This window comes from Camelus bactrianus, chromosome 33 (assembly GCF_048773025.1).
Source record: "Camelus bactrianus isolate YW-2024 breed Bactrian camel chromosome 33, ASM4877302v1, whole genome shotgun sequence".
Classification (NCBI taxonomy): domain Eukaryota; kingdom Metazoa; phylum Chordata; class Mammalia; order Artiodactyla; family Camelidae; genus Camelus; species Camelus bactrianus.
The window spans coordinates 8,155,660-8,181,962 of record NC_133571.1 but is presented as its reverse complement, the minus strand read 5'-3'; the positions used below and the strand labels follow the sequence as shown (position 1 = coordinate 8,181,962).

General features: G+C 46.3%; 1 protein-coding gene and 1 non-coding gene across 3 annotated transcripts; one reads left to right on the top strand and one right to left on the bottom strand.

Annotated features, from left to right (window-relative positions):
* Window positions 1-7,332: 7,332 nt before the first annotated feature.
* On the bottom strand, window positions 7,333-24,940 carry LAYN (layilin). 2 transcript variants are annotated; one of them, XM_074356831.1, is made up of 8 exons: window positions 24,282-24,940; window positions 23,658-23,681; window positions 21,066-21,363; window positions 15,381-15,538; window positions 13,465-13,497; window positions 12,765-12,848; window positions 10,190-10,292; window positions 7,333-8,430 (listed from the first exon to the last, which is right to left on the bottom strand). In XM_074356831.1, exons 1-8 carry the CDS (start codon window positions 24,364-24,366, stop codon window positions 8,067-8,069), a joined length of 1,149 nt encoding a protein of 382 aa, XP_074212932.1. In that variant the 5' UTR covers window positions 24,367-24,940; the 3' UTR covers window positions 7,333-8,066. The 2 variants fall into 2 exon arrangements, with proteins under 2 accessions (XP_074212932.1, XP_074212933.1); XM_074356832.1 differs by lacking the exon at window positions 23,658-23,681 and having other exon boundaries at window positions 24,282-24,938.
* TRNAA-AGC (transfer RNA alanine (anticodon AGC)) lies at window positions 12,141-12,213 on the top strand. Its single transcript has one exon. It is a non-coding gene; the product is annotated as a tRNA-Ala (tRNA).
* Window positions 24,941-26,303: the final 1,363 nt, after the last annotated feature.

Sequence of the window (26,303 nt, the reverse complement as noted above, 5' to 3'; positions counted from 1 at the left end):
GGTCCTCTGACTCTCCTCTCTCATTTTGTGTCTGTCCTTAAATCTGCATAACAAAAAAAATTAAAATAATATAGAGCGACTCTGCATACAGGATTGAAGAGATATCGTTGGTCCTTTCCACGCTTCGTCTCATCTTAGCTAGTTTCCAAACTTGAAGGCTACTTGGAAGCTGTGTTCAATTTTTAAGCACATGCTGCTGGTAGAAATGACAAGCCATCACAATGATGGCCCTGGAGCTGGCAGCCTGGAACCAAGGAAAGCTATCTTTGTGGTTGTGAAGCTGGTGTTTTCTGGCCTCACTAGTGAGGTTAGGTTCCTGAATGTCAAACAAGAATGAAAAGGAGCCAGAGTTTCCATATTACTTGCTGTGTTCAGTGTGCACGTCAAAAATCCATCCAAAAGCTATGGCAACTGAAAAATATTTGTTTTAATCAGTGTTTGGGAAACAAATGCTGGTATTTGGCTTCTTCAGCCTTGCTATTGGCAGACCCCATTCACAATAAAGTCCTAGAGCACTCGTGTTGTTTTTTAAAGTCCCATATGGACTTCCTCTGGAAAACCTCTTAGCACACTTCAACATTTTTTGTTTCCTGGAGGTTCCTTTGGATTTGTTTGGCTCTGGTATCATGATCATTTACTATATTTCCCCTTGAAATATAGAAAGAAGATACTTGTTACATTTTGTCATTTGTATATTGGACAAGTATCTATTGATCACCAACTGTGTACAAGGCTTCATTCTTGGCACTCTGGAAAGATATGAAAATCAATCAGATAAATATTGTGATCTGAAGGTACTTTCAGCCCAATCAGGAAGACAAGTGGTGACTCAGGCATTGAACTAGGTGCTGGGATGCAGACATGAACATACAAAGTTCCTGACTCCGTGTTGCTCCACGTAATTAGGCTAGATTAAGTACGGAGGTCAGAGAAGGCCTTATGGAGAGAATAACTTTGAAGATGGAGTCATAAAGGACAAATTAGAGTTAGCCAGATTAAATGGAGTGGGATGGAAGGTGTCTTTTAAGGAGAGGGAACAACAAATATGAGTAGGGGTTCTGGATAGGAAAAGGGCTGGTGGTGTTTCTTTTGCAGGTCTATAATTCTGATCTGTCATGGGTCTCAAAGTGGACTGGACTCAGTCTAGAGACAGCATCATGGGAACCAAATAACTGTGGTCTTGTACATAAACAAGGCTAGTAATGATATGTAATGAAATAAATATGCAGACCAGAACGCCCATGACCCAAGTATTTCTCTCCCCGTTGACAGATCTATGGGGAAAACGTATTTATGCTAATTGAGGTTGCTCTGTAATCCTGACATCAGCACTGGATGTTTGCTGCCTGATTCAGAAGTTCCAGTCTGTGAGTGCTGGTGCGTGCGTCTCTGCATTATGGATGGAACTACCACTGGGGGGTAGGTTAACTACATTTCAGGGCTTTGTCTCTTAAGTTGTGTTGAACATCCCACCTTGATCTCCATATTTTTCTCTGTGACTATTTCCTTTCTCTTTTTGGTGCTGGCCATTCAGGTTATGATTGCCATTTTCTTTTTATATATCCAGTAGATTGCGAAGTTTCTTATTAATTCTGCTTCCTTAAGTTCTCATGAATCTACCTATTTCTTTTAATTCCTACTGTCTCTGTAATCTCTTGCCTTTATTATGAACGTTAACCTCCTAAGGGGTCATGCTGTCCCTCAGTTTTGTTTTCCTACAATCTCTTCTTTAAACTATGGCCAGGATGAACTTTCTAAAGTAAAAATCTGATCATGTGATGTTCCTTTTAAAAACCCTTGACTGTGTCCCCATAGCCTTTGGGATTAAATCATTTAGGGTGTTTGATAGGAATTTACCCCAGAAGGTTCGATGGAAGAGAGTTAAGTGAAAGAATTACTTGCAAATAAACAGATAGGGTTAAGGAAGCAAACAAGGGTTGGGAAGGCACCCAGAGAATAGCCACAGGAGGAAGCTGTTACCCCTCCCAGGGCTGAAGGGACAAGAAGGCACAGAGTTATTGGTTTGCAGTGAGAGCTAGGGGTGGGGGGCAACTGGTGGAACTCTCACTGCAGAGGGTACAAGTACCACTGTAGATAAGACACTGAAGCAAGAAGGGAGTGGGGAGGAAATGTCACGATCCTTCCTCCCTCCTGCCCACAGATGACCCACTGAAGATTCCCATTGTCCAAATTGGGAAAGCAGCTGGCAAGGAGTTGGGGTGATGCAGTCTGCAGTGGTCAGCTTGCTGGGGCACAGGGGGAGAACATGGATCTGGGCGGGGTCAGGGTGAGATAATGGCAAATGATGAATAATCAGCACAGGGATTCATAAAAATAGTATCTAGCTTGCTAAACAGTTTTATTACGAGGCTTAAATAAAGAGACATTTGTGAAAATAGGTTCTTAGTGTATTTACAGAGTGGGTGCTCAGTGAATTACTATCCTTTCCTGTTATGAATCCTAGCCCCTGGAAGAGACTGGAGATCAGCTGAATGGTTATTAAACTAGTTCTAGTGTTCTCTCTACGCTACTTTATTATTATTACTTCCTATAAGCAGAAACTCAGTGGGGTGTCTGAGCCTCTCACCTAAAACCCCAGAAGAAGAACTTTCTTTCTTTCTTTCTTTTTTTAACATTTTTTATTGATTTATAATCATTTTACAACATTGTATCAAATTCCAGTGTAGAGCACAATTTTTCAGTTATACATGAACATGTGTATATTCATTGTCACATTTCTTTCTCATCAGAACTGGAAACCTGTTATTTTTTTCCCCTCCCGTTCTTTTTATTTAAAAAAAAAAATTTTAATGGTAACTTTCAAACATACATAAAAATAGAATAATACAGTGAACCTCCCTGTGTCTCTCACTCACAATAAGAAACTACCAACCACGTGCTAATCTTGTTTCATTCACTCCTCTTTTTTCTTGTTGACATATTTTTAAACAAATCCTAGAAATTCCTCTTTAACCCATAAGTCCTTTTATCTTTCACAAAACCACTGTGCAATTATTACTTCTAATAAAAACAGAGAAAATCTTTAATTTTATCTAATGCTCAGTCCGTGTTCAATTTTTTTCAGTTGTCTCAAGATGTCTTTTGTGGTTAGTTGGTTTATTTCAGCAACTAAACAAGGCCCCAACGTCTATAATTCCTTTTCGTTAAAATTCCAGTCCAAGGCATTACCTCGCAGGTACTTCTGTGTTCTCCTATGTCCTGTTTATGATGCACCCAGAAGAGGCAGCTCCAAATTCCCCGAGCTGCCAACAGCCCTCCAGCCCTCCCAGTGGGGCTGAGTCTCTTCCTTGAGTCTGGGGAAGGGATGATCTGGGGTGAGTTATCTGCCAAGTGTGACAACTTGCAAGGCTGTCCATACCAGCTCAATTATTCAAGACTCTTTTATTCATTGCCTCCGGGGTAGCGCTAGGGGTGAAATGGTGATGGCCTGCGTAGCATAGGGTGGGGGGATTGGGGGCAATTCCTCAGCCTTAATCCTACCTAGCTGATTTTAACCTTTAACAAAATTGGCTGTTACAGAGTCTAGATCTACCACCAAGCCCCCTTTGCCCCCTTTCCTTTCCCAGCTTTTATCTAAGGAAAATGGCTGAAATTCATGCACTGAGATAAAAGGGATATTACAGATTATTAAATCCAACCTTCCAACCCTGGGAGGGCCCCTCTGGTAAGAACTAACACCTTTACAGCATGTGGCTGAGGCTCAAAACCACAGGGTTCCAAATTCTGTCCCCTTTAGGGAGTCATGTGGCCTCTGTGCGAGCTTGGTTGGAGAACGGAGACCTTACAATTCTCATTGTTAGAGAGTATCCTGCTGTGTTTCACTGAACTCCCCCTTTCCGCTGGGAGTTTTGCTCTCTCTGGCTCCACAGAACGTCATGAATTGAGGGGCGGTGGATATAAATCCATAAGAGCTGCAAAATGCACTTTAATTTACAGTAGAAATAGTCTTGCTGCCTCAGTGCAATTATATTAAAAGTGTGCAGGGCTAATAACAGCTAATATTAATTAGTATTTATCACGTGCTGTTTCCCAGGGCTGCCCTAACAAAGTACCCCAGATCGGGGGGGGGGGGCTTAAGCCACAGAAATGTATTGTCTCCCAGCTCTGGAGGCTGGAAGTCTGAGATCAGGGTGTTGGCAGGGTTGGCTCTTTCTGAGGGCTGTGAGGTGGGGAGGACCTGTTCCATGCATGCCTCTCCCCAACTTCCCGTGGTGGCCGGCGATCTCTGTGTCCTCTGGCTTGTGGAAGCAACTCCCCAGTCGGCTTTCATCTTCTATATGCCATTCTCCCTTTGTGAATGTCTGCGTCCAAGTTTCCCCTTTTTATGAGGACACTGACCACACTGGATTGCAGTCCACCCGAATAACTTAATTCCTGTTAACTTATTACGTCTGCAATGACCCTCTCTCCAAATAAGGTCATGTTTTGAGGTCCTGGGGATTAGGGCTTCCACACACGGATTTTGGTAGACGCAGTTCAACGCGTCAGTGCTTTGCACATACTTGTGATTTTATTCTCACAACACTTGTAGGTAGGTGATGTTAATCTCATTTTAAAGATGGGGAAACTGAGGCTTAAATAATTCAGTGGTTTGTTCAAGATTGCACAGCCAGTAAGAGGCAGAAACAGGATTTAGAACCTAGACACTCTCCTTCTAGAACCCAGGATTTTAACTACTTTATTGTACTGTCTTATTTCTCCTTAAGTCATTTTTTACTTCCCTTTCCATTATAGTTGCAGGAAATTAATTGTCAGAAACTAATAAACGTGAGTAATAAAATTTCTATTGTACCCTAATGCTGCCACCTGGTGGAGGAAACAATTAAAGCAGCTTCCGAATTCCTATTAAAAGTTGCCTTACACGAAATGCTCACCAGCCTTTTCCTCTAATTACACCAATACAGACAAGCAACTATGAATTCTGCTGGATCCTGCTTTGCCCCAAATTTAAGGCATCTGAGGAAAAGATACGAACAGAATAGCTCAAATTTTGAGCCCTTGATGAGCTCAAAATTTTGCTGATTAAAATATGTAACCCATGTTAATAGAAAACTCTTGAGTGCCTGTTCTGTGGTAATACATATTTCACAGCTTTGTATTTTTGAAACATATACCATGTCTTAATTCTATTTTGAAAAACTGGTTTCTCCTGATGCCCTGGCTCTAATGACTCATTCTAGACCCTATTTCATTCTGCTGTTCAAACTCAGGATTTGAAAATAACTTGAGATTAGTTAGCAATCACTAACCAGTTGCTGTTCTTTGAAAGAAAAAAAAGAGAGGACGCACAGATGAATCAGCTTTGCTGTTTTTCCATGTCTGAGTGTGCAGCTTCCTAGGCCTTCATTTGGCACCTACAGTTTGCTGTCCACTATTTGGTTATTAATTTATTATTTTATATCAGTGTGGACTCATGGCTTCCTGTTTATCCAATGGGTTATAATCTATAATTACATTTATTTAATTAATTAATTAACTTATATTTTTATTGATGTAGAGTCAGTTTACAATGTTGTATCAATATCTGGTGTACAGCACAGTGCTTCAGTCATATAGGAATATACATATATTTGTTTTCATATTCTTTTTCACCATAAGTTACTATCAGATATTGAATATAGTTTCCTGTGCTATACAGTTATAATTATTAACAGATGCCTCCCTACCTCTGATTTACCTAATGGCTTTAGGACCCAAGTGTTCAGGAACAGAAAGGAAGGGAAAGGGAAGGGAGACCAGAAAGAGCTGCACACAACTGAACAAAACCCAATTAAAAAAGAAAACAAATTATAACAGATTCTCTTTCACTCACTCGTGTTCTGGTGTGGCTTCGTTCCCCACTAGAATGTAAGCTCCATCTCATGTCTCATTTAGCATGTAGTTATTAGCACTCTGTGCCTAGAACTTAGCATTTCTCCTAACACACAGTAGGTATGCTTAAAACTGCCTTAATGAATGAGTGACATAAGAAAAAAAGAGCCTTGAAGCCACCCTGTTGGGAAATGTACATAACCTACAACCCAACTTGTCTAAGCCTCAGCCTGACCTCTGGCTGTGTGCCACGGCTAGCACCATGTGTGGCACATAGTGGGTGTTCAAGAAATTATTTTTAAGTGGCTGGACCCAAGGAATTAGCTGATATGTACATTTCACCTATTGTGTGTCACAGTGGGGGGAAAAAGCTGGAAACTATGGTTTTAAATGATGAAACAGGTGGTCTACATTTTCAGATGATACCAGGATAAGTTCAATGTTCAATCTGAACATAAAACAACATTTAACAAGTGTTGTTAAATTAGTGAAGGGCAATTATCAGAGATAGAAAGGGAGCTGGAGAAATTCGGGCTGGTAAATCTGAGGAGGAAAAAAGAAATTGGATAAGTAAGTAAGACCAGCTGTGTGCAAACAAACGAGGGAAATCTGTGAGTCCAGGGGAGCTAAGACACTGATAACAAAAGGACTATGCAGAGGGCTCGCTCTGACTACAACCTAAAGAATGGGTCTTCTTGATAAGTTTTAGCGACATAATCAAGTTGTTAACACAATTCGCCAGCTCCGGTTTACTTGTTAAGAGGTTTCCTTTTCCCCAGGCAGCCGGAGTGCTTTTCAAACTAAAATAACTCAGTTACCTCCCCGACCCAGGTGGAGTGTGAAAAATGGGTCCTGCAAACTTGTAAGTTGAAATATTTAGGCGATTTTACATCAATCTGAAAGATGAACTGTCCATCCATCCAACAAGTTTGGATGTCTGCTCCGTGCGAGGTGCTGTCTGGGGTACAGGGGGTACACGGCTGACAGGGCGGATGGGACTCCCGCCTTCTTGATGCTTGTAGACTAGTAGAGGCCAGAGTACGGGGGGACAGGGGAGGATAAAGGGTCATAGAGCCGGGAAGATCTGAAGCAAAAGTGGGAACTTCGATGTTTGGGACGATAAACCAGTCCTTCTGGGATCACTCTTTTTGCTTGAAATATTGTAACTCCACAAAACACACTTCCCTGAAGCAGGCATAAATGCTGTTACTACCCACCCTGTTCTCTGCCCCAGGAGGGCAGGTAATTATGCAAGGACCATAATTCATTACTGCTCTGACCCAGACTAGTTAACTCTGCTTAGTGTGGGGCTCCACGTATGAGACAGTTACAAACCTTTCAAAAACAAGATAAATGAGGAGTGGTTAAAATAATAAGATTATTAAGCTGATAGAAGGATGTTACTGACAATTTAAATAACGGCCTTCAGAACTGCATATGGTAAATGAATGATAAGCCACTTTTCTCTGCCTTTGAGTCCGAAAGTATTTGAAACACATCCCAAAAACAAAAAGGCAAAATCATTAGTATTATTACTAATATTATGTCGATACTGCAATAAAACAAACAGACAAACAACAACGTGCATGTCAGAGCTGGGAACACACATAAGCCCAGAAGCCGAGATTCAAACTTCGTTTTTAGATCTTTCCAAGTTTGGATGTCAGGAGAAAGAAAAAAGGTCCCTCGAGGCCACATGCAGAGGAAGGTCTGTAGACACAGACTAACATTCTGTTTCCTGCTTTTTATTTGATTTGATTCTTTGGGAAAAAGAAAAAAAAAAAAACAGATAAGAGTCACTGATGCACAGGTCAGCGTGATGCTAGCATACATGGGCTTTGAAAAGCTTCTGTAATTTCTGTCTCTGTGACTCTGTGCACTGCTGTTCAGAGCAAGAAAAACAAAGCTGGAGGTTGGTTTCCCGAAACTCCACGGCCGCAGCCTTTTCCCCGCCAATGAAAGCACTGTCTCTTGATAGTCACTTCCGACGAGCAGTTATTTTATTTTCTACGATGTGCCAGACCCTGGGCAAGGTGCTATCTCAGAAGTCGGAGCGGGTGAGGGGCTGGGATAAGGGGGTACAGCCCACACTGGGGATCCAGCAGGGGCTGTGGGGGTCTCATGCTCACCCCCAGGACCTGATCTGAGCGCTTTCGTAGACCTTCTGAGTATTTTCCTTATAGAAAATAGGAGAATTTTGCTTTTCTCGTCTCCCTCATTCCTGTCCGTGCGTCCTAATAACCGTAGATTTCATTTTCCACCCAGCCAGACTCCTTGCTCCTCCCCGCTCGGTCCGGGGAGAACTCGTAAACGTCGTTGGTCACGAAGCCGCCCTCCACGCTCACCAGCGTCACGAAGCCGCTCTCGGACGGGTTCACAGCCATGTTGTCATAGTCACAAGACACGGCGTCGGGAGTGGCTTCTCCCGATCGCACTCGGAATGAAACGTTCTTCGCGTCTGGCCGCGTGTCGGCCAAGTCCGCCTCGCTTTGTTTCCGTATGACGTTGTAAACCTCCAGGTCCGGGCTGTTCCCGGGCTGAGCGGCGGGCCAGCGGGGATGCTGCGCCTTCGAGCTGGGGCCCGGCTGCTCCCGGCTCCTAGGAGGAGAGGGAACCAGGGCTGAGCAGGCAAGGGGGCTGGGGCATCCCGTGCCTCCCGTCCTGGCCGCAGGACGCCACCCTGGGCAGTCACTGCACGCTGCGCTTCTCAGCTACAGGTGGGGGCTTCGGGGTGGGGCGGGGCTAAAACAGGAAAGTGCCCCTTGTATCTATCAGCCACTGCTGCCAGAGCACAGAACAGTGGTGGTGATCCTGGGACCCCCAGAGCCCCCAGAGGGTCCACGGATAGAACTGCATAAGGGAAAATACCACATTAAAAAAAAATTTCTAAGTGAAATTTCCCCTGTCCTTCAATTCTGAATGTGGGCAATCAGTCCGAGTAGAAGCAGTAATACTTTTGACTTGATCACCAACAAAAATCATAGACATTTTCATATCACATCACAGTTCTTATTTAAGATGCCTTAATATATTTTATGCTCATCTCTACGTCAGTATTATACCCACCACTAAATAAAGAAGCATTAATAAAGAAGCCCATGTATTACTGTTTCACATTCATTTTTGGAAATATCTTGCTAAACTATACATCAATGTTATTGCTTCTCTTGCAATCTGATGTATTTCATTTTATGCATTTAAAATATTGTTCTGGGAAGGGGTCCACAGGCTTCACCAGACAGCTACAGGGGTCTTTGTCACAAAAAGAGTTAAAAATCCCTGAAATAGACTCCAGCGTTAAAGTCACAATTCCCAAATCGTGGCGAGGCGTTAAATAGAATAAGGAAAGGAAATCAAGAACCAACTGCAGAGCAAGCAGTTAAAAAATATATTTGCAGAGGGGAGGGCACAGCTCAGTGGTAGAGTGTGTGCTTAGCATGCACCAGGCCCTGGGCTCAGTCCCCAGAACCTGCATTAAAAATAAGTAAATAAATAAATAAACCTAATTACCTACCCCTACCTCCCCCCAAAAAGAAAATATACTTGCAATTTTTTGAACTGAATTCTGTTTTTACATGAAAAGGAGTTAACTAATAAAAATGATCATCCTAAGAGACAACATTTTTCTTTAATTTTTTTATTTTAATGGAAGTGCTGGAGATTGAACCCAGGACCTCATGCCTGCTAAGCATGTGCTCTACCACTGAGCTATACCCACCCCCTCAGGAGAGAACTTTTTTTGAGAGCTTACTGTATACCTGTTCTGTGTATATTAACTGCTTTAATTCTTCTAATAATCCTATAAAGAAGTTATTATTAAATGAAGTAGGTTCTACATTGGAATCTTACTAATTTGTCTTAAATTTGCCATCTAGGGAGTCAAGTCTTAAACTGTACCTTTGTTTTCCTATTGTAAAATGACAATGCCAGCCTTCTTCTATGTGTACCATGATGATGGGGAATAAAAAGGTAGCTGAGAAGAGCTCTGGGTACCTCAAAAATGGTGGTCCATGATCCATTAACAGAGGACAGACATTTTTGCAGTGAGAGCACACATTTCTGAGAGCACTTTGCTGAGTGACATGTGGGTACCCTGGTGAACGCAGTCTCCCCTTACGTCATGTAAAATCGTTCACATACAAAAATTAAAGAATGTAAGATCATTCTCTTAATCACAGCTAAGCGCACATGCTTAGTACTTCTGAGTGCCCTGAGCTCGCTGGAGAATTTACTCTCAAATGTACAGCAGTGATTCTCTGGGAGCTGCCATGGCTTTTAATGAAGTAAAGAGGGCAATGTCCAAAATCTCAAAGAGTTCAGAAGACACAAAGATTTACATGATGAAGGTGTTACTTGCCTCCTTCTACAGATCCAAACCCAACATACACCGGCGGTGACCACGAGGAGAAGGAGAAGGGGGATGCTGGGGATGAGGATGTAGGCAAGATTCAGGGCAGCTTCTGAAAAGAAAGGCGTACATTGTCAGCATCAGTGATGTTTCTAAATCTTCAAAACAGGCTTAAACAAGCATAATCAACACCAAGTATTACAAGGAGCACATTCTGCAAGGAATAGATATACGTTTAACCCAGCCTGCAAAGTCTTCCAGTTTTAGTAAATGAGGATTTTCTACCTGTCCTATTATCTGCAGGAATAGAGAGAAAAGAAGCTTACATTTTCAGGTCTCTTGCAAAAGATAAGAAGGGTATTTCTGTGAATCAAATATTTTTTTCAGAGGAAAGAGATGATCTCTTTTCTTGTCCTCCCTCTTTGTAAACAAGGCAGAGGCTGTTTGAGGGAAATGACGTCTTTGCGTCTAAGGACAGAAATGGTCGTTTCCAAGATGGGATTTAGTTGGGGGGGCAGGGAGTAAACCAGGAGTCTCAGTGTTATAACCAGGAATGAGAAGGTCACGTGAAGCAGGCGAATCAGGCTGCAGAGCATTCGCAGCGTTTCTGGCTCAGACTGACTGGAACAAGTCGGGTCCATGAGCAGGGACTGTTGAGGGCACTCAGAGATCTCCCATCCAGAACTTCCTGTCCTTTAAGCCTTAGAACCAGAGAATTTTCCCTCAAGGGGCTTTGGGAGGAATCAAGGATTGAGGACTGGCCCCTCCCTTTCCTACTCCTACTGGTCCAAGATTCCTGACCCATCCAGAAGTTGTTGCTTTGTTCTTCTGTGAGGCTGCAAACCTGACAACCACCCCAAGACCCTCACACAAAACCCACTTTAAATATCACCGTGAATAACAATGAGCAATAAAAATGCTACCCACCTCTGCACAGCACTTTCTTCTTTTTCCAAAGCATTACATCTGTTGTGTGATAAAGAATTTGACTGGCCTTTGTCCCTCAGAGGGAGGCTCTAAATCTTTGGAATTTCTCAGGTAATAGGAGCGACTTTGTTATTCATGAGCCCCTTAGACCAGATCAGAGTTTACGTTGACAGAGATGACACAGGATAGGGGGCTGGTGGGGAAGGAGTGGGGCCTACGGGATGAGTTCAATGACACGGCCAATGATGGGTCAATGATCAAATCAGCTGTGCTGTGTAATGACAGCGCAATAAAATCTCTGCACACCAAAGCTCAGGGGAGCCTGCTGGTTGGTGAACACGTGGATGCGCCAGGACGGTGACAGGGCCTCCTGATTCCACAGGGAGAGGACACAGAGCCTCTCCACTGGGACCCTCCCAGATCTCACCTTACACGTTTCTTCAATTGGCTGGTTTGCATCCTTTATAACAAAAGGCAGTCACAGGCATAGTGTTTTCCCGAGTTCTGTGAGTTGTGCTAGTGAATAACTGAACATGAGTGGCTCGTGGGCACTCCGAGTGGATCAGAAGTGTGGGTGGCCTGGGGACCCCTGAACTTGTGCTGATATTGGAAGTAAGAAGCTGTCTTGTTGGGGACTGAGCCCTTAAGCTGTTGTGAGCCCTGCTAACTTGGGATGGCTAGTGTCAGAACTGAATTGCAGTATTGCAATATCCTATTTCATTTTATGGACACAGTAATGTTCTCAGGTAGGTGAGAAAAAACTTTTTTTTTTTCCCATTATGCAAATGATTAAACGGAAAAATTAAGTGATTTTTAAAAAGTTGCTCAGTGACAAACCCCCAGATCTTCCTCTCTTTGTTTTAATTGAGATCTAGTTGACGTACAGTATTATGTTAGTTTCGGATGTATTACGTATTGATTTGATATTTGCATACAACATGAAATGATCACCACAATAAGTCTAGTAAACAGCCCAGACTTTCCTCTTTAACCCAAGGTGAGAGTTGAGGCTGAAAGTACATTAGCACTTGGGGGAGGGTATAGCTCAGTGGTAGAGCGCATGCTTAGCATGCATGAGGTCCTGGGTTCAATCCCCAGTACCTCCATTAAAAATAAATAAAGGTAGTTCCCTGCCCCTCAAGAAAAAAACCAAAAAAATTTTAAAGTCCATTAGCACTCCTGTTTATCACCCCATTTTCTTTTATCTTTTATGATTTAACATTTAAGATGTTTTACCCATTTCCTCTATTTGTCTCAAAAATTAATATTAATCATGGCTGTTGTGCATCATGGCCTGGGTTTTTCTGCTCTTATTTCTCTACATCCATTCTCTAGTCCACCCTATCCCCTGACCCCAACACCCTCCTCCACCCTCCCCACCCAGGCTTCTGGGTGGTTCTCAAGGCTCCCTCCCTCTTCATGCAGCTTTTCCCCTCCTGTCTCCTCTGTTCCCCCCAGTTGTCTTAGGATAACTCCATTTGCATATTTCACGGATGAAATCTAACATTTAATGCAGTTTTTACAAAGCCACAAGTGCCCTGTCTGGTTCCATTTTTAAGTAGCTGTGGGAAGGAACAAAGTAGGGAATGTAACCACGAGTAATTTGTGATCAAGAGAATCCAATGATCTGTTTTACCCTGGGAGAGTCTGTAGATACCTTTGCTTTCTTTTAGTGTTTCCGTGGCATCTTCTTTCTCTGTGTCTTCTGGAAGTATGGGTGTCGCTGGCTCTGTTCCTTCACCTGGAGAGAGACACATGGACTTGGGAACCTGGAAAAACACATCACAATCTAGATGTTCACTGAGGTCCTACCAGGTTCAGGGTAGGATGCCAAAAAGCAGTAGCAGTGTGACCAGTGCCATTTATAAACAGACAAGTAAAGAGCTGAATTTGCTGGGCTAGAGATTTACTTGTCTTCATCTTTCCGGTGCGACTCTTGCTGCCAAGAATCCCGTACAGACGCAACCAGCAGGCAGCTGGCATCAAGGCTCATAAGGCACTGAGGTGCCAAGGGGAAGGGCCAATGACACTTCTCGGACCATAAATTATCAGTGTGGCTCACTTCTTGTCTCGTTAGATTGAATTATTCCTTTCGCATTGTCAATAATGACAAGAGACATCCCAAACTGAATTTGCAGCTGTTCCTTTTCAGACGTTGGAGAGAAAGGCACCACTGGAGGTGAGATTAATGAACCACTTGTCATGACTGGGTGTGCATGTACCTGTCCAAATGGTCGAGGTTAACACCAGTGGTCTCTCCATTGAATATTCTGGTCTAAAGAACACATGGTTCTAGACCTAGAAAGAGGGATTGTGAAACAGCCCAAATTAACCCAAATCGCAAACGACAGTCTTACCTCCAGGTCTGGTAGAAGGAGCTGTTGGCTTCTCTGCAGCAGAAAGAAACAAGAATGAGAACAATAACCAAATTTCCACGCCATCTGGATGAAATTGGCAAGAGCATGGTCTTCATTGACTTGCTCATTTAGTCATCTGGTAAACCTTATTTAGTGTAATCAGACACCAGGAACTAGGTTAGCAAGTCCAAAGAATCACTTCTGCACAAGAGCTAGCCTTCCCCCGGCTTTACCTGGGTACTTTTTTTTCTTTTCAAAAAAAGTATTTTAAAACTTTTAAATATGAATATTTTCAAATATACCCCAAAGTGGAAAGACTGGTGCAATGAAGCCCTGTGCACTGTCACGCAGCTTCAGCTCTGATCGATGTGCGGCTGGTCTGGTTTCAACTGTAATCCCTACTCTGTCCCAGCTATGCTCAGGCCTGGACTGTATTAAAGCAATCCAAGACGTCTGATCAATTCCTATCCGGGATGATGTCGAAGCAAGGGACTCTCTGGACTGTGTCACTGGGGCTCCCTTTTTGACTGGACTTCACCAGTTGGAGGCAGAGGCATTCTCTCAGTTCCACTAAAACCGTTCCCTCCCCTTGCTCCTTGAAGCCTGGGGGTAGTAACAGTTTTAGCTGGTCCCTGGGCACTGCATCCTCTTGTGCCCTGTGCCCACACCTCTGCCGGTATCATCATAGTGTCCTCTGAGCGTGCCATCTCTTTCCTGCCAGGACTCAATCTAACACAGGCAATAACAAAATTCATCAAGAACATGGTTCTAAAAGACTAACTGGGTTCAAAATCCCAAAATAAAAGGATACGAAAACAAAAGTCAAAACCTCACATTTCCAAAAACGTTTAAAAAGCATAAACATTTAAATCACAGAGATCATAGGATGTAATGAAGAAAAGTGATGGGTCTTGCTTCCACTGCTCTGAAAAGGTGCCCCGCTAAGCCAGCCTCGGTCCTTGCAACCTCCCTGCCTGAGACAACTCTGTACGGTGAGAAGGGCCAGGTCTCTGGAGAGGAGTTCCTCTGTGTGGTTGAAGAGGGCGGAAGAAAACACTTTAGCAGCAAAAGCAGTCAAATTCAAACAATTTTAAAATGATGGGATTGTCTGGTCCCCAACTAGACGTAACTAACAAGTCACTCTCCTCTTGTCAGGAAAGGATGCAGAAATGAGGTCAAGCAGTTGGCTTCAGGGAGGTGGAAAACTTTAACAGAGCAAAAATCATGGCATGTCAAGTTCAAAGTCCGACATAATGGAGGAGTTTGGGGAACCCTGGCACAGCGAGACTACAGACTTGTAGCCAATTCAAAACCCCTAACAGATCTAGAAGCAAATGCCAGTTGAGTTTACAAGGCATTTACAGAGGGTGGCCTGAGGAGTTCAAACCTGCCCGTCAAAGTGCTGCCATCTGCCCAGTGCCGGTAAAATTGGTGTCCTTTATCACCTACCTCCTCTGGTTATTCTGTTTCCTTAAAGCCCCAGAAAATAATCTCACATGGCTGGTAGAGAGCTTGCAGGAATAATGGCCAGCATCCTTTCCCATTTCTCCTTCATTCCAAGTTCCTACAGTGTACAACCTCACATATGGAAAGAATAAGAATTTGTAATTGTCCACTGAGAGGGCTTTTTGTTTCTTACAGTTCTCATAATTCTTGTTTTATCATACATACATCAGATCCTTTCATTTCTTCATCCCTCTCGTAGCATCGGATACCTCTCTCCTTTGCTACAATTACTCCTCAGTGAGGACGCATCATTACGTTTCCCTTTGTAAGAATTCCCAGTGTTTAACTGCTGGCATTTGCAACACTCTTTCTCAGAGACCACACGACAAATTCTTGGAACCAGCAGCTACTTGTGAAATGAGAGAGGAGGCTCAGAATGCAGCCACATAACTTGGGAGAGAATTCATTACCATCGGAATACTTGCAAATGAAATTGTTCCTCATGGTGCATCGGTCGTCATTCCACTGGAACATGTAGGGGCCCCCGATGCCGGCGGGGGCTGATGGCTGGTGGTACATGACCACGCAGATCTCACTGCCGCACGAAGGCTCATCCACGTACCAGTTCCTGCAGGAAAGGGGTCAACAGTGGTGGCAACTGGAGCAGGATACTGCAAGCCTGCAAAGCCTTGGTTTTCCCATCAAATTCCACTGAGCCACAAACTTAAGAGAGAGGGAGGAATTGAAGTGTTGCCAATAAGCAGAAGCGCACGCTTTCTAGGACGGACATCACAATCAGTCATCTGACATTTGCCACAGCCTCTCTGCAGGGAAGAATAGATTACCATATAATGTCTGCAAAGTAATTATGAGAAAAAGCAGCTGGCAGGGCCAGTCTGGACAGTCTGATTTCTTTTTTGATTTTGGCTAACTGGATTTTCTTTCTTTGTTTCTTTTTTTTTTTTTTAAAGACATCAGATGCGCTGAGAAGAGGCATGGCTTATCTCAGCCAGAGCTTGCCCTGCTCCCATCGCCCCATCCTTTTCAACAGCCATAACTGTCTTTCTAGCTCTAAGGAGTAGATAGAAAATTCAAGCATCTGAGCAAGACTTTCCAAAATGTGAAGGCTTCAAAGCAGGAGAAGGGGTGGGGACATGAATGGGAGGCCCACATCGTCTTTTTCAGTTTTTAAGTTGTTCCCACTTCATCAGGCTGGTAAGCCCTGTCAGCCTCTGCTGCCTGATTTCTTGTCTTGGTCTCCCTGGCTCCTGGATGGGGTGTCTTAGCAGCCTTCAGGGTACTTGGAATTAAATGGTGCCGCCATCTCGTTGGGTATGTGGGTGCCAGGTTAAAGCCTCTGATTCCATAGATAGTCTAAATCCTGCGGGCACCCACCCCGTGTGCTGACTCTGGGCCGGCCTTGGTAGTCTGCTGGGTTACCCAGCTAAGCTGTCTCCTTGCGGGACCCAGATCATGCCCTGATGCTCAGACTTTAGCTGAGCCCTGCTGCTCTGCCTAGCTCTTGTTGGAGCCCCTTCTTAGGAGACAGCTAAGACAGGTCTCCAGGTAGCACCCCAGTACGGCTCTGCTTGAGTCTTGTGCTGCCGTCCTCCAAAAGGAAAATCCTTTCCTGCACCCACTGTGCTGAGTTTGCCTGGATAATAGCTGAGCTTGCCACACTGCTCGGACACTGCCTGGACAGCTGGGGACCCTGCCTGGGGCTGGGCTCTGCGCCTCATTAGTTACCTCCAGGCCATTTCCCAACCCTGTTGGTGGACCTCCTACCTTGACTTGTCTTGTCCTCCTCCCCACCGGCCCTCTGGCTTTATGTTCTTTATCTCACAGATGATGGAATGGATGCAATATTATGCCTGGCATCTAGTTTCTGGCACCAGCTTTCAGGCTAGGAACTCGCTGCTAGAAGGAGGAAGGCCCTGCCACACCATGGCCAGTGCACATGATAATAATTTCATCTATTCTCCCAAAGGGACTTATGGCCATTTACTCAAGTAACCATATCCTGGGGAAAGAGAAATACACAAATATTACAAGGGCAGTTGGACACAGGGTGCAAGTCAACCCAAAGACTTGAAGTGTTATTAAGGCTACCCATTTGAGTGGGAGCATATTGAGGCCAAGTATTAAATGGGTTTCTGGCTCAGGATCAGCTCCCAGTGGGACTCATCCAGTGGTCGTTATTCAATCTCAAAATATATGAATTAAAAACCTATGGGGTAAGAGCTAATAGTGGAGAAGGTCAAATGGAAGCCTCTGAAATTGCACTCTTCCCCATCCTCTCCAAGGTACTAAATAAAGACCAGTGTCTTAACTAGATGAAGATGACAGAAAGTAGTGCCACCTTTCAAGACCCAGAGACTAGGAGAATGGTATTCCCTGTCATGTCTCTATGTAATTTGCTAGTCTGGCTTCTGCAAAAATCAGGCAGTCCTGAAGGATGACAATGGAGTAGCACAAATTGAACCAAGTAGAAGCCTCCATTGCACTGCTAAGCCTCATGTGGTATCTTTGCTAGAGCTGGTTAACGTGCCCTTGGGTCCCTGGTTTGCAGATTTGGCGAGCACATTCTTTCTTATCTGTATCAGAAAGAGAATCAGAAACAGTTTGCATTCATCTGCAATGGACAACAGGGTACACTTACAATCTTGCCTCAGGATTGTGTTAACCTTCCTACCTGTTGTCATAATATGATGTGAAGAGACCTGGACCGTCCTGGTAGCTTGCAGAGAATCACACAGGTCCGCCATGTTGCTGACATCATTGCTAGATGAACAAGGACTGGAGGCCTTAGTAAGACTTATGGGCTCTAAGGGTTGGGAGATAAACACTCTGAAGATTCAGGGCCCTGCTACTTTGTGAAAATGTGCAGCTGTCTTGTGATCTAGGGAACGCCAGAACATCTCTTTCAAATTAAAGGATAAATTACTGCCTCTCAGAATAATATGAACCATCTTGCAATAATTTGAAGAAGGAAGCATTGCACTTGGCAGGCCTCTTTGGGTTCTAGAGGCTGAGTATTTCACACCTGGAAATACTGCTTGGCACGTTTATCAGCTGACATGAAAGACAGCTGTCTCTGAGTGGGGCCTCGGGCAGAAAAGGGCTCTGAAGCAGTTCTAGGCTGTGGTGTAAGCAGATTTGCCCCTTGGGCCACATAATCCAGCAGACCCTATTATTAGAGGTATCAGTGGTGAGAGTAATAATACCACATAGAATGAGTGCAAGCCCCAGTGGCAGAATCACAACGCAGACCCTTAGGATTGCGTGGGAAGGCCATATTATCTGTAGCTGAGACAAAATCACCTTTTGCCAAGCAAACCTTGGCTTGCTGCTAGGCAAGGAGCACCAAGAGACCATGCAATCCAACTCGCTCATCATGACTGAGATACCGGAAGACACACCTCGTCAGAAAAATTGGGCAGGCCTGGAATCGATCCATTATAAAACAGAAGAGGTACATTCAGGACCGAAGTGCACAGCATGAGCACTAGGACAGACGGCCATGACATCTCCCACTGTGGAACAGAGCCTGTCTCCCAGCTTACTCCTGGAAGGGAGTCCGTCATGACTAGCTCACAGACTCAGTCTAAGCTTGGTTCATGGATGAGTCGGCCACGCATCAGGGTGCAACTCCAAATGGGCAGCAGCTACACCACAGCCCCGCTCAGAGGTGGCCTTGAAAGATCAAGTGGCAAGGAGACGTCCTCCCGATGGCCAGAGCTTAGCTGGTGCCCCTAGCTAGCCACCTTATATGAAAAGAGAAGTAATTGGAGGTTAGAATATATAAAAACTCAGGGGTAAGGCAAAGAGCTTGGCCAACTGATCAGGAGTCTAAGAGGAGAAAGGGTGGAAGACTGGGGACAAGGTGTTCTTGGATAGAGTGATGTGCATAGACATACAGGAGGAGGCATCAAATATGGAGATCTCTGTGGTAAAGACAACCAAGAGGCACCTAGCATGGAAGAGGCACTAAACAACCCGGGAGACAGAGTGACTCAGCCAGCTGATGCCAGCCAGCCTGTTACCAGCCGCCCCAGTGCTGGTGTGACGGATACATACTGGAGTAGCCGTGGTGGCAGGGATGGCGGCTACGCATAGGCTCAGCAGTATCCGCTCCCTGTCACCATGGCCGATCCAGCTACTGCCCAGCACCCAGCCTGCCAGGAACAGAGGCCAGACCAGCACTGGGCGGCAAGCTGACTACACTGGACCCCTTCCATCCTGAGAGGGGCAATGATTCATGTTGCTAGGAAGAGGCACACAGTCTGGATATGGGTTTGCCTTTCCTGCCTCAGGGTCTTGGCACCACCATCTAAACGCTTACACAGTATCTGATCTAACAGCACAGCATCCCATACAACACCTCATCAGACCAAGAGACATGCTTTATAGCAAAGGAGATGGGGGAGTAGACAGGGGGTTTACTAGTTGTATCACACATTCGGCCATCCTGAAGCTGCCAGTCTGACAGAGCGATGGATGAGCTTGTTGAAAACACAGCTGAAGCACTAGCTTAGAGGCAATACTTTGTGAAGATGGAGCACCATCCTCCAAGATGCAGTGCACACTTTGAATCAATGACCTATGTATCATCCTGTGTCCCCATAAGTAAGCTGGGGTCTAGGAACCAAGGGGGTGGAAGCCCTGCTCACCATCACTTGGGGAATTTGTGCTTCTTGTCCCTGCAATGTTGAGCTCTGTGGGTTTAGGGGTCCTGGTACCCAAAGAGGGCATCCTTCCACCAGAAGATCCAGCAAGAGTCTTACTGAACTATGAGCTTTGGCTGCCACTTGGAGACCTGGGATATTTGTGTCCAGGGACCCGCAGGCAAGAAGAGGAGTCATGATCTTTACAGGAGGTACTGACACTCATGACGAGAAGGTATCTCTGCTATTACACATTATAGGCAGGAAGAAATATGTTTGGCACCCAGGTTATCTACTTGGGTACCTGTCGGTACTCACATGCTTAATTTTGGTGGTAAATGGAAAAGTGCAACCACTCCAGCCCAAGAAGTACCAGCTGACTAGGGCCTCAGGGATGAGGGTCTGGGTCTCGCCACAAGGTAAGCAAGCCATTGAGGCTCCCCGAGCAGAGGGTGAGGGGGAATGTAGACTGAATAGAGGAGGAGGGAGGTCAGTAGGTATCACTCATCTGGGACCAGCTGCAGTGATGGGGAGTGTGGTTCCTCCTACTAACCTTCCTTTTTAGAGTTTCTCCCAGGAAAAGAGGCCCATGAGACTCTTGGAGGAGATACTCCCGGAACTTAGATGAAGGTGTGGAACTGATTAGCATAAGCAAAACGTGGACTTGGATAGATACTGACATGCTGTCTTAAATATATGTTCTAATCTTCATTCTTTTGATTGAAAAGGGGTTTTTAAACTCCCCCTCCCCCATATTATTGTTTACAAATTAGATTTTCTATTTTGTGAACTGTTGGTTGGGGCTCTTCCCTCTTTGTCTTTTGGGCTTTTATTGACTTCCATAAACGGCTAGTGCTTTATTGACTTTTTAATAAAGTCTTCATTGTAAAAAGATAGTAATTCTGTTAACTTTGCTACATTTTCCCAGTCTTATATCTGCCTTTTACTTTGGATATTTTTGGACATTTTTCCATGTCACTGCATTTCTTAAGAAGAAACGATGGCCATGCCACAGTGCTGGGGGCAGGTGTGTGATGTGAGTCCAGTGTGGTGGATTTGGAAGGGCCCTGTCAACTGCAGGCTTCCTTAAGTCCCCTCTTGGCCAATGCAGAGAATTAGATCTTGGCTCTAATTTCTTGCCTGTCATTCCTTGTGGCCTGGGGCCCTATCTTGAATCTTCAGCCCACAGGCCTTTAATGTCTCACTGGGGTTCTAGTCCAAACGGGCAGATAGGCAGAACCACTGGCTTCAAGCATCGTGTACCATTGAAACAATGCTTCTGGGCCACACCCTCCTGAACAGAGCTCTCAGGACATGAGTTGGGCCCCAGTTAGAGCTGATTCACCACCTTGGCCACTTTGGTCACTGGCTATGCCAGTACTGTTGTCCCTCAGGGTTTTGCCTGCCCCACTAACTGGGCCCCGTGGCTCCAGCCTGCCTCCTTTCTGAGTTATGTGCAGTGAGTTAGCCGCTGTGAGTTCACACACTTACCTAAATGTTGCTGTGCTCCCGTCGGTCCAGGCATAAAGGTCCCGGCAGGCCGTGCCGTTGCCCCGTTTCTCCTCACTCCTCCTGAGCCCGATCCAGAAATCGCCATCAGAAGCCAGCAGGTTTTCAATGAACTTTTCTATCAGTCTCTGTTCATCTTCAGACTCGATGCTGACGAGCTGGCCCCCATCCCTCCTGCAGGCCACTCTGGCTTCTTCAAAGTTCAGTCTTCGAGAAGCATCATGGGAATAAACGACTTTGTAACAAGGCCGCTGTGTTCCACCCCGGCACACCTGCTGCCCTACAGAAAAAAGAGGCCAACCTGTTTCAGTGCCCCCAAAAGCCTACCAGGGCCGGGCTGCTTGGAGGCACCTGAATGAAGCTACCCCCAGGCAGGAATTCTGACCACTCATCAGTGGACCCTTTTAGCATCACTTAGGCTTTCAAAGCAAATGAACATCACGTTGCTGCATGAGGATGCAAACTAAACTGTGTAGGAACTCCGCGTTTTGTTTGTTCCATTACAGATTACTGAAAAGCAAATATTTTAAAATTAAGTTTTAAAAGGGAGGTAGATGAAGATGTATGGTTTCACTTAAAGTTACACAAATAACACTTCTTGCCATCAGGGAGCCTCAGGGGGTAGTGTGGCTTAAAGTCAGTTATCTCTGTTTGGGGGTTCCTTTAGGTAGGAGAGGTTTTCTGATGTCAAAGGTGAGCTCCTCTACATTGGAGCCCTCTGCCTTTGCAGCGGGACTGAGAATCACCCAGTCTGTGGTATAAGCGGAAGCTAAGAACATCAGAGCCGTGGGGTTTTCCGCTACTGATCTCATCTAAAGACATCAGCTAAGGTTTACTGAGCTCTTACTATGAGGCATGTCCTATGCTAAGGGCTTTTATATTTACATACGTACTTCATCCCACTGAATGCTTATAATTCCCTGATGTAGAGATTGTTTGTGCCCCATTTTACAGAATGGACAACTGAGGCTCAGAAAAATTAAGTAGTTTCGCAAAGGTCATATAAACTATCAGTAGCATCACCTGAGTCAGAGCCCTGATCTAATTACAAAGTTATAGTATAACCACTGAGCCGTGCTCTCCACGCCACCCCAGGATCACGTTGCATTGGGAGTCCCTGTCATGTGTCTCATCTGATTGATACCTGAAGGCCTGAAAACCGTCTAGGACAAACGGATGGGATTCTACTGAGGTCGAATAACAAATCGTTCACCATTTACCCACCACCCTAGCTTGTGTCTGGGTGCCTGAAGCCTTGCCACACCAAAAACATTAGCCTCATCGCTCCTTTGTTCAATCAGCATGTACAGCGTATAATGCTCTGTGTCTGGTGCTGTGCTAGGTGCCGGGAATACAGAAACACATGCCATGTCCTTGCCCACAGGAACACACAGCATGTGTTTCTGAATCCAGATGTACGAGTGAAAACCTGATTTCAGCAAGGGGAATCCCTTGCAATGGAGAGCCAGATCGTGGGTCGGGGGTGTGACCTGCTGCCAAAGAGGAAGGGATAAAGGATTTTGGTTTGGGAACCTCTTCCCAGCCATCACGGAATGTTCTCATCTTTCTAATTTGTTTTGCAACTGTGCAGGGAGCCAGATGGCATTTGTTAGTCCCAGTACTGTCCAGAATACAGGGCAAAAGGCCACGGACAGTTAACTGCATTTTCAGTGCTAAATGGGAACAGAGCACACGCAGATAATCCAGAAAGCTCCTATGAATTCTTATTTTCTATTTCTTCTTTCATCGCTTTTGTAAAGAAATTCTCAGTGATCAACAAGTTGTTAAAGTTTTGCATCTTCTCCTCTTCTCTATCATTTTTCTACAGTTGCTAGAGGAACTCTAACAGGATTGTTTCATCAGCAAACTAGGAGGCCTCAAAAGCAGGACATTTTCAGCAAGGTGTTCCAGAGAGACTGGGGACCACTGGTCAGAGAGGCTGTGGCTGGGATGCTGCCGCGGAGAAGGAGAGCCAGTCCCGCTTCTGTGCGTCCTTAAATGCAGAAATGAGGCAGCTGAGGGAAAATAAATGAGCCCCAGGAACTCCTAACCTGGAGTTGAATTTCCTGGCAGTCCCCTCTTTTCCATCGTTGGATTATCAAGGGAAAACATAACACCTTAAACGAGTTTCCTGTATGGCCCAGCCTGGCCACACATCCCAGGTCAGCCAGTGAGCGCCAGAGAAGGCCGGAGCTGGAAAGAGGCCGAGGGTGCATCTGGTTCCCCTGCCTTCAGGAAGTGTCTCTCCCCTCTCATTTGCAGGAAGAGGGGGGGCAGGAAGGACTTCTGTTCCCCACCACCGAGGACAGAGTCGGTGCAATCCTCAACCCAAACAGCCGAACTCAGTTACCCTCGTCTTTCGCAGCCCTGCATCTCAGCCCATCCGGAAACCAACTTAAGATTCTTTCAATCAGCTTCGGAAGCACGGATAACAGAGTGGAGGTTTTCATTTTCCTCCATCCTTCTTGGCCAATCTGTTGCCTGCGAAGGAAATCTGAGACAGGGGCACGGACATCCCTCCCCGACTCCGACATGCAGGACAAATGGAAGAGGCAAGAAGCCAGAGCACTGTACCTCCTCTGAGGTCCAAGTCCGAGGCTGCAGTGACACGACAGGAGGAAGGAAGCAGAGAGAGTCATTCCGCCGAGGCAGGCGGGGCTTGCCCCGCGCTAACTAGGCTTCTTTCCCAACCTTTAAGCGCTCTTCTTCCAGGCGCTGGATCCTGCCACCCTCCCCTCCCAGAGGAGACCGGGACTAGCAGGCTGGGCTCCCACGGCACAGCGGATCCCGAATCCCAACGTCTCTGGGGACAGGAGACCTCCCTCCTTTGGGGTCCCGGGGACTACTGCGCCGCGCTCAATGGAGCGGACCGAGGGGGCGTCTACGAGAGCAGTTTGCTCGCTGTCTCGCCTGCCCTAAGCCTCCCGGTATTCCGGTGACTGGGCCGAGAACGGACTTTCAGCGATCCAGGACACGCAGGGAACCGGCGCTGCTCTCAGCCGCCGGGCGATTGCTCCCCTGGAAGCAAGGGGCGCCCGACGGCCGAGTGCACTGGTGGGGCGGGGGTGCCGCCCCTACATCCACCCCACGTAGGGTCAGAGAAGAGGCACCGTGGCCCTGAAGCAGCGGCTTGGGTGCTGTGGGTGCACCAGACGAGCGCGCCCGGGAACCAGCCCCCGCCCCAGAGCGCGCACTCACCGCTTAGCAGGCGACCGCTCGCGCCCCCGGGCCCCGTCCGCAGAGCGGCCAGCAGCGCGGCCAGCAGCGCGGCTCCCGGCCGCATGGCCCGGCTCGGGTGCGCCTTCGGACGCCTGGGCGCTACGGCGGCGGAGCGGGCGGACCGGCAGCGGCGTGTGCGACAGCTCCACCGGCGGCAGCAGCATCTCCCGAAGACCGACGTACCCGGCACCGGGAGGAGGCGGGAAGGGCGCGGAGCCAGCCCGCCGCCCCTCCGCCCCCGGGAACGTCACCGCGGGGAGGGCAGCCCGGCCGGCTGGCCCGCCCCCGAGCGCCTCAGTCTGCGCGCTTGGCGCCAGACACCCGGCCCGCCCGCGGGGAGTGAGCAGAGGAGGGGAGCCAGCTCCCTGCTCCTCTCCGAGCTTCCCTGGGAGATCCTGCACTTGCCCCGGGCGCGGGGCCGAGGAAGATCCCAGTCTCGCTTCTCCGAAATCTAATGAAGACGGCACTGTGGCTAAAAACCGGACCACATCTTGGTCCCACTCCTCGGGGGCATCGTCCCAGGCTCCGCACTTGGGCCAATGGGAGAGGCAAACTCTGAGACCTGCCTGGGGCTCGGTAGGCTGCAGTCCAGGCACTCAGGGCTACACCTGAGAAAGGAATCGTGGGGAGAACAGATGCTCAGGTAGGCAGTGTGCCCACTGGTCAGGCAAGTTACGGGACAGAGTAGAGCGCGTCCAGAGGAGACAAAGTTAGTTTTGGCCGAGAGGAGAATGATTCTACCAGAAACCACAGGGTGTCCTGCCCAGCAAGGAAAAAATACTGCTTTTTGCAGGGCACATGGGTGGGGGTGATTGTCCAGCCTCGGACTTACGCTAGAAAGGAGATGACCCGCTCCCCTCCCCCCGGGAAAGAATGACCCCATTTCCTCTGGAAAAGCTTTCCTCACCACCGTAGCCCTCGATGTGTGCTCCTTCTAACTCCTACCATAGGCTTTTTTTTTTTTTTTTTTAACATTTGCTTCTTATAGTAAGCAAAATATTTTCCAATATATTCAAATAATAGTGAGCCTCCTGTCCAAAAACTAAAGTACTGAGTGGTGGAGTGTGGGTCTGATTTCTTCGCCCTTTCTCCAGCACCACGCTCTTGTGAAGCGGGGCAGAAGCCCCATCTAGGCCACTGTCTTCTGAGTTTTGGTCTCAGACTGAGCCACTGCAATTTTAGACAAATGGGCCTGAGGCTCTGATAGCCTGCTACGTCCATCTTCGCAACAGGGAGCTAGCTGTCTGGCAGACAAATGCATCATCTCAACAGGGTAACTTTTATTCCTGATAATGCCGAGCTTGCCAGTTTGTAACTTTCTAACTTTCCCTTCTTCGGCCTGATTACCTTCCTTCTGTTTAAAACATTTTTCTCTCAATAGTGTTGTGGCAGAAATGCTAATATCCACTCTCCACTTCTTGTTGTAACAGAGTCCTTGAATTCAGTGACTCGTTAGAATTCCATTAAAGACTATTTCCCAGCCTCCCTTGCAATTTGGTGTGTCCCTAATGACTAAGTTCTGACCAATGGGTGACCCACTCCTCCGCTGGCCCTGTGGATGAGAGCTGCATCTTATAGAGGCTGTGTCCAGGGGTTGCAGGTGGAGGCCAGGAGGAAAGTGCATGGTGGTCCTAAACAGGTCTACGAGCACTGATGCGGCGTGTACAACCCTCCAATTCGACAACGCAGAGGGGACAGACTCTCAACCTCCTCTTTTCCAGTGTATACCAAAGGGAATGACCTTTGAAAGTGAGGGAGGATGGCCGTGGGATTACATGCATGTGTATAAAGACATAAGAATGTTAAGCCAGCTAGTCACAGAACTAAAAGCAATTCATTTCTGGCTTCAGACATGTTCCAGAAACTGAATAAACCAAATTTTGGAAAATAGACTTTCTTTTTACAGCAAGAAGACAGAGTTTTCAGGACTGACATTTCTTTAATCTCTATTTCCTTATTGTTTTTACTATTTCTTATTTTTCTGATTATTTTTAAATAAAC

Excerpts from the sequence above, each read along its gene's own strand:
- LAYN (XM_074356831.1), bottom strand. The coding sequence starts at position 24,366 with ATGCGGCCGGGAGCCGCGCTGCTGGCCGCGCTGCTGGCCGCTCTGCGG. Across the intron at positions 13,498-15,380 it reads CATTTGCAAGTATTCCGATG|AGAAGCCAACAGCTCCTTCT; the intron begins GTAATGAATTCT and ends TTTCTGCTGCAG. Across the intron at positions 10,293-12,764 it reads AACACTAAAAGAAAGCAAAG|AAGCTGCCCTGAATCTTGCC; the intron begins GTATCTACAGAC and ends CTTTCTTTTCAG.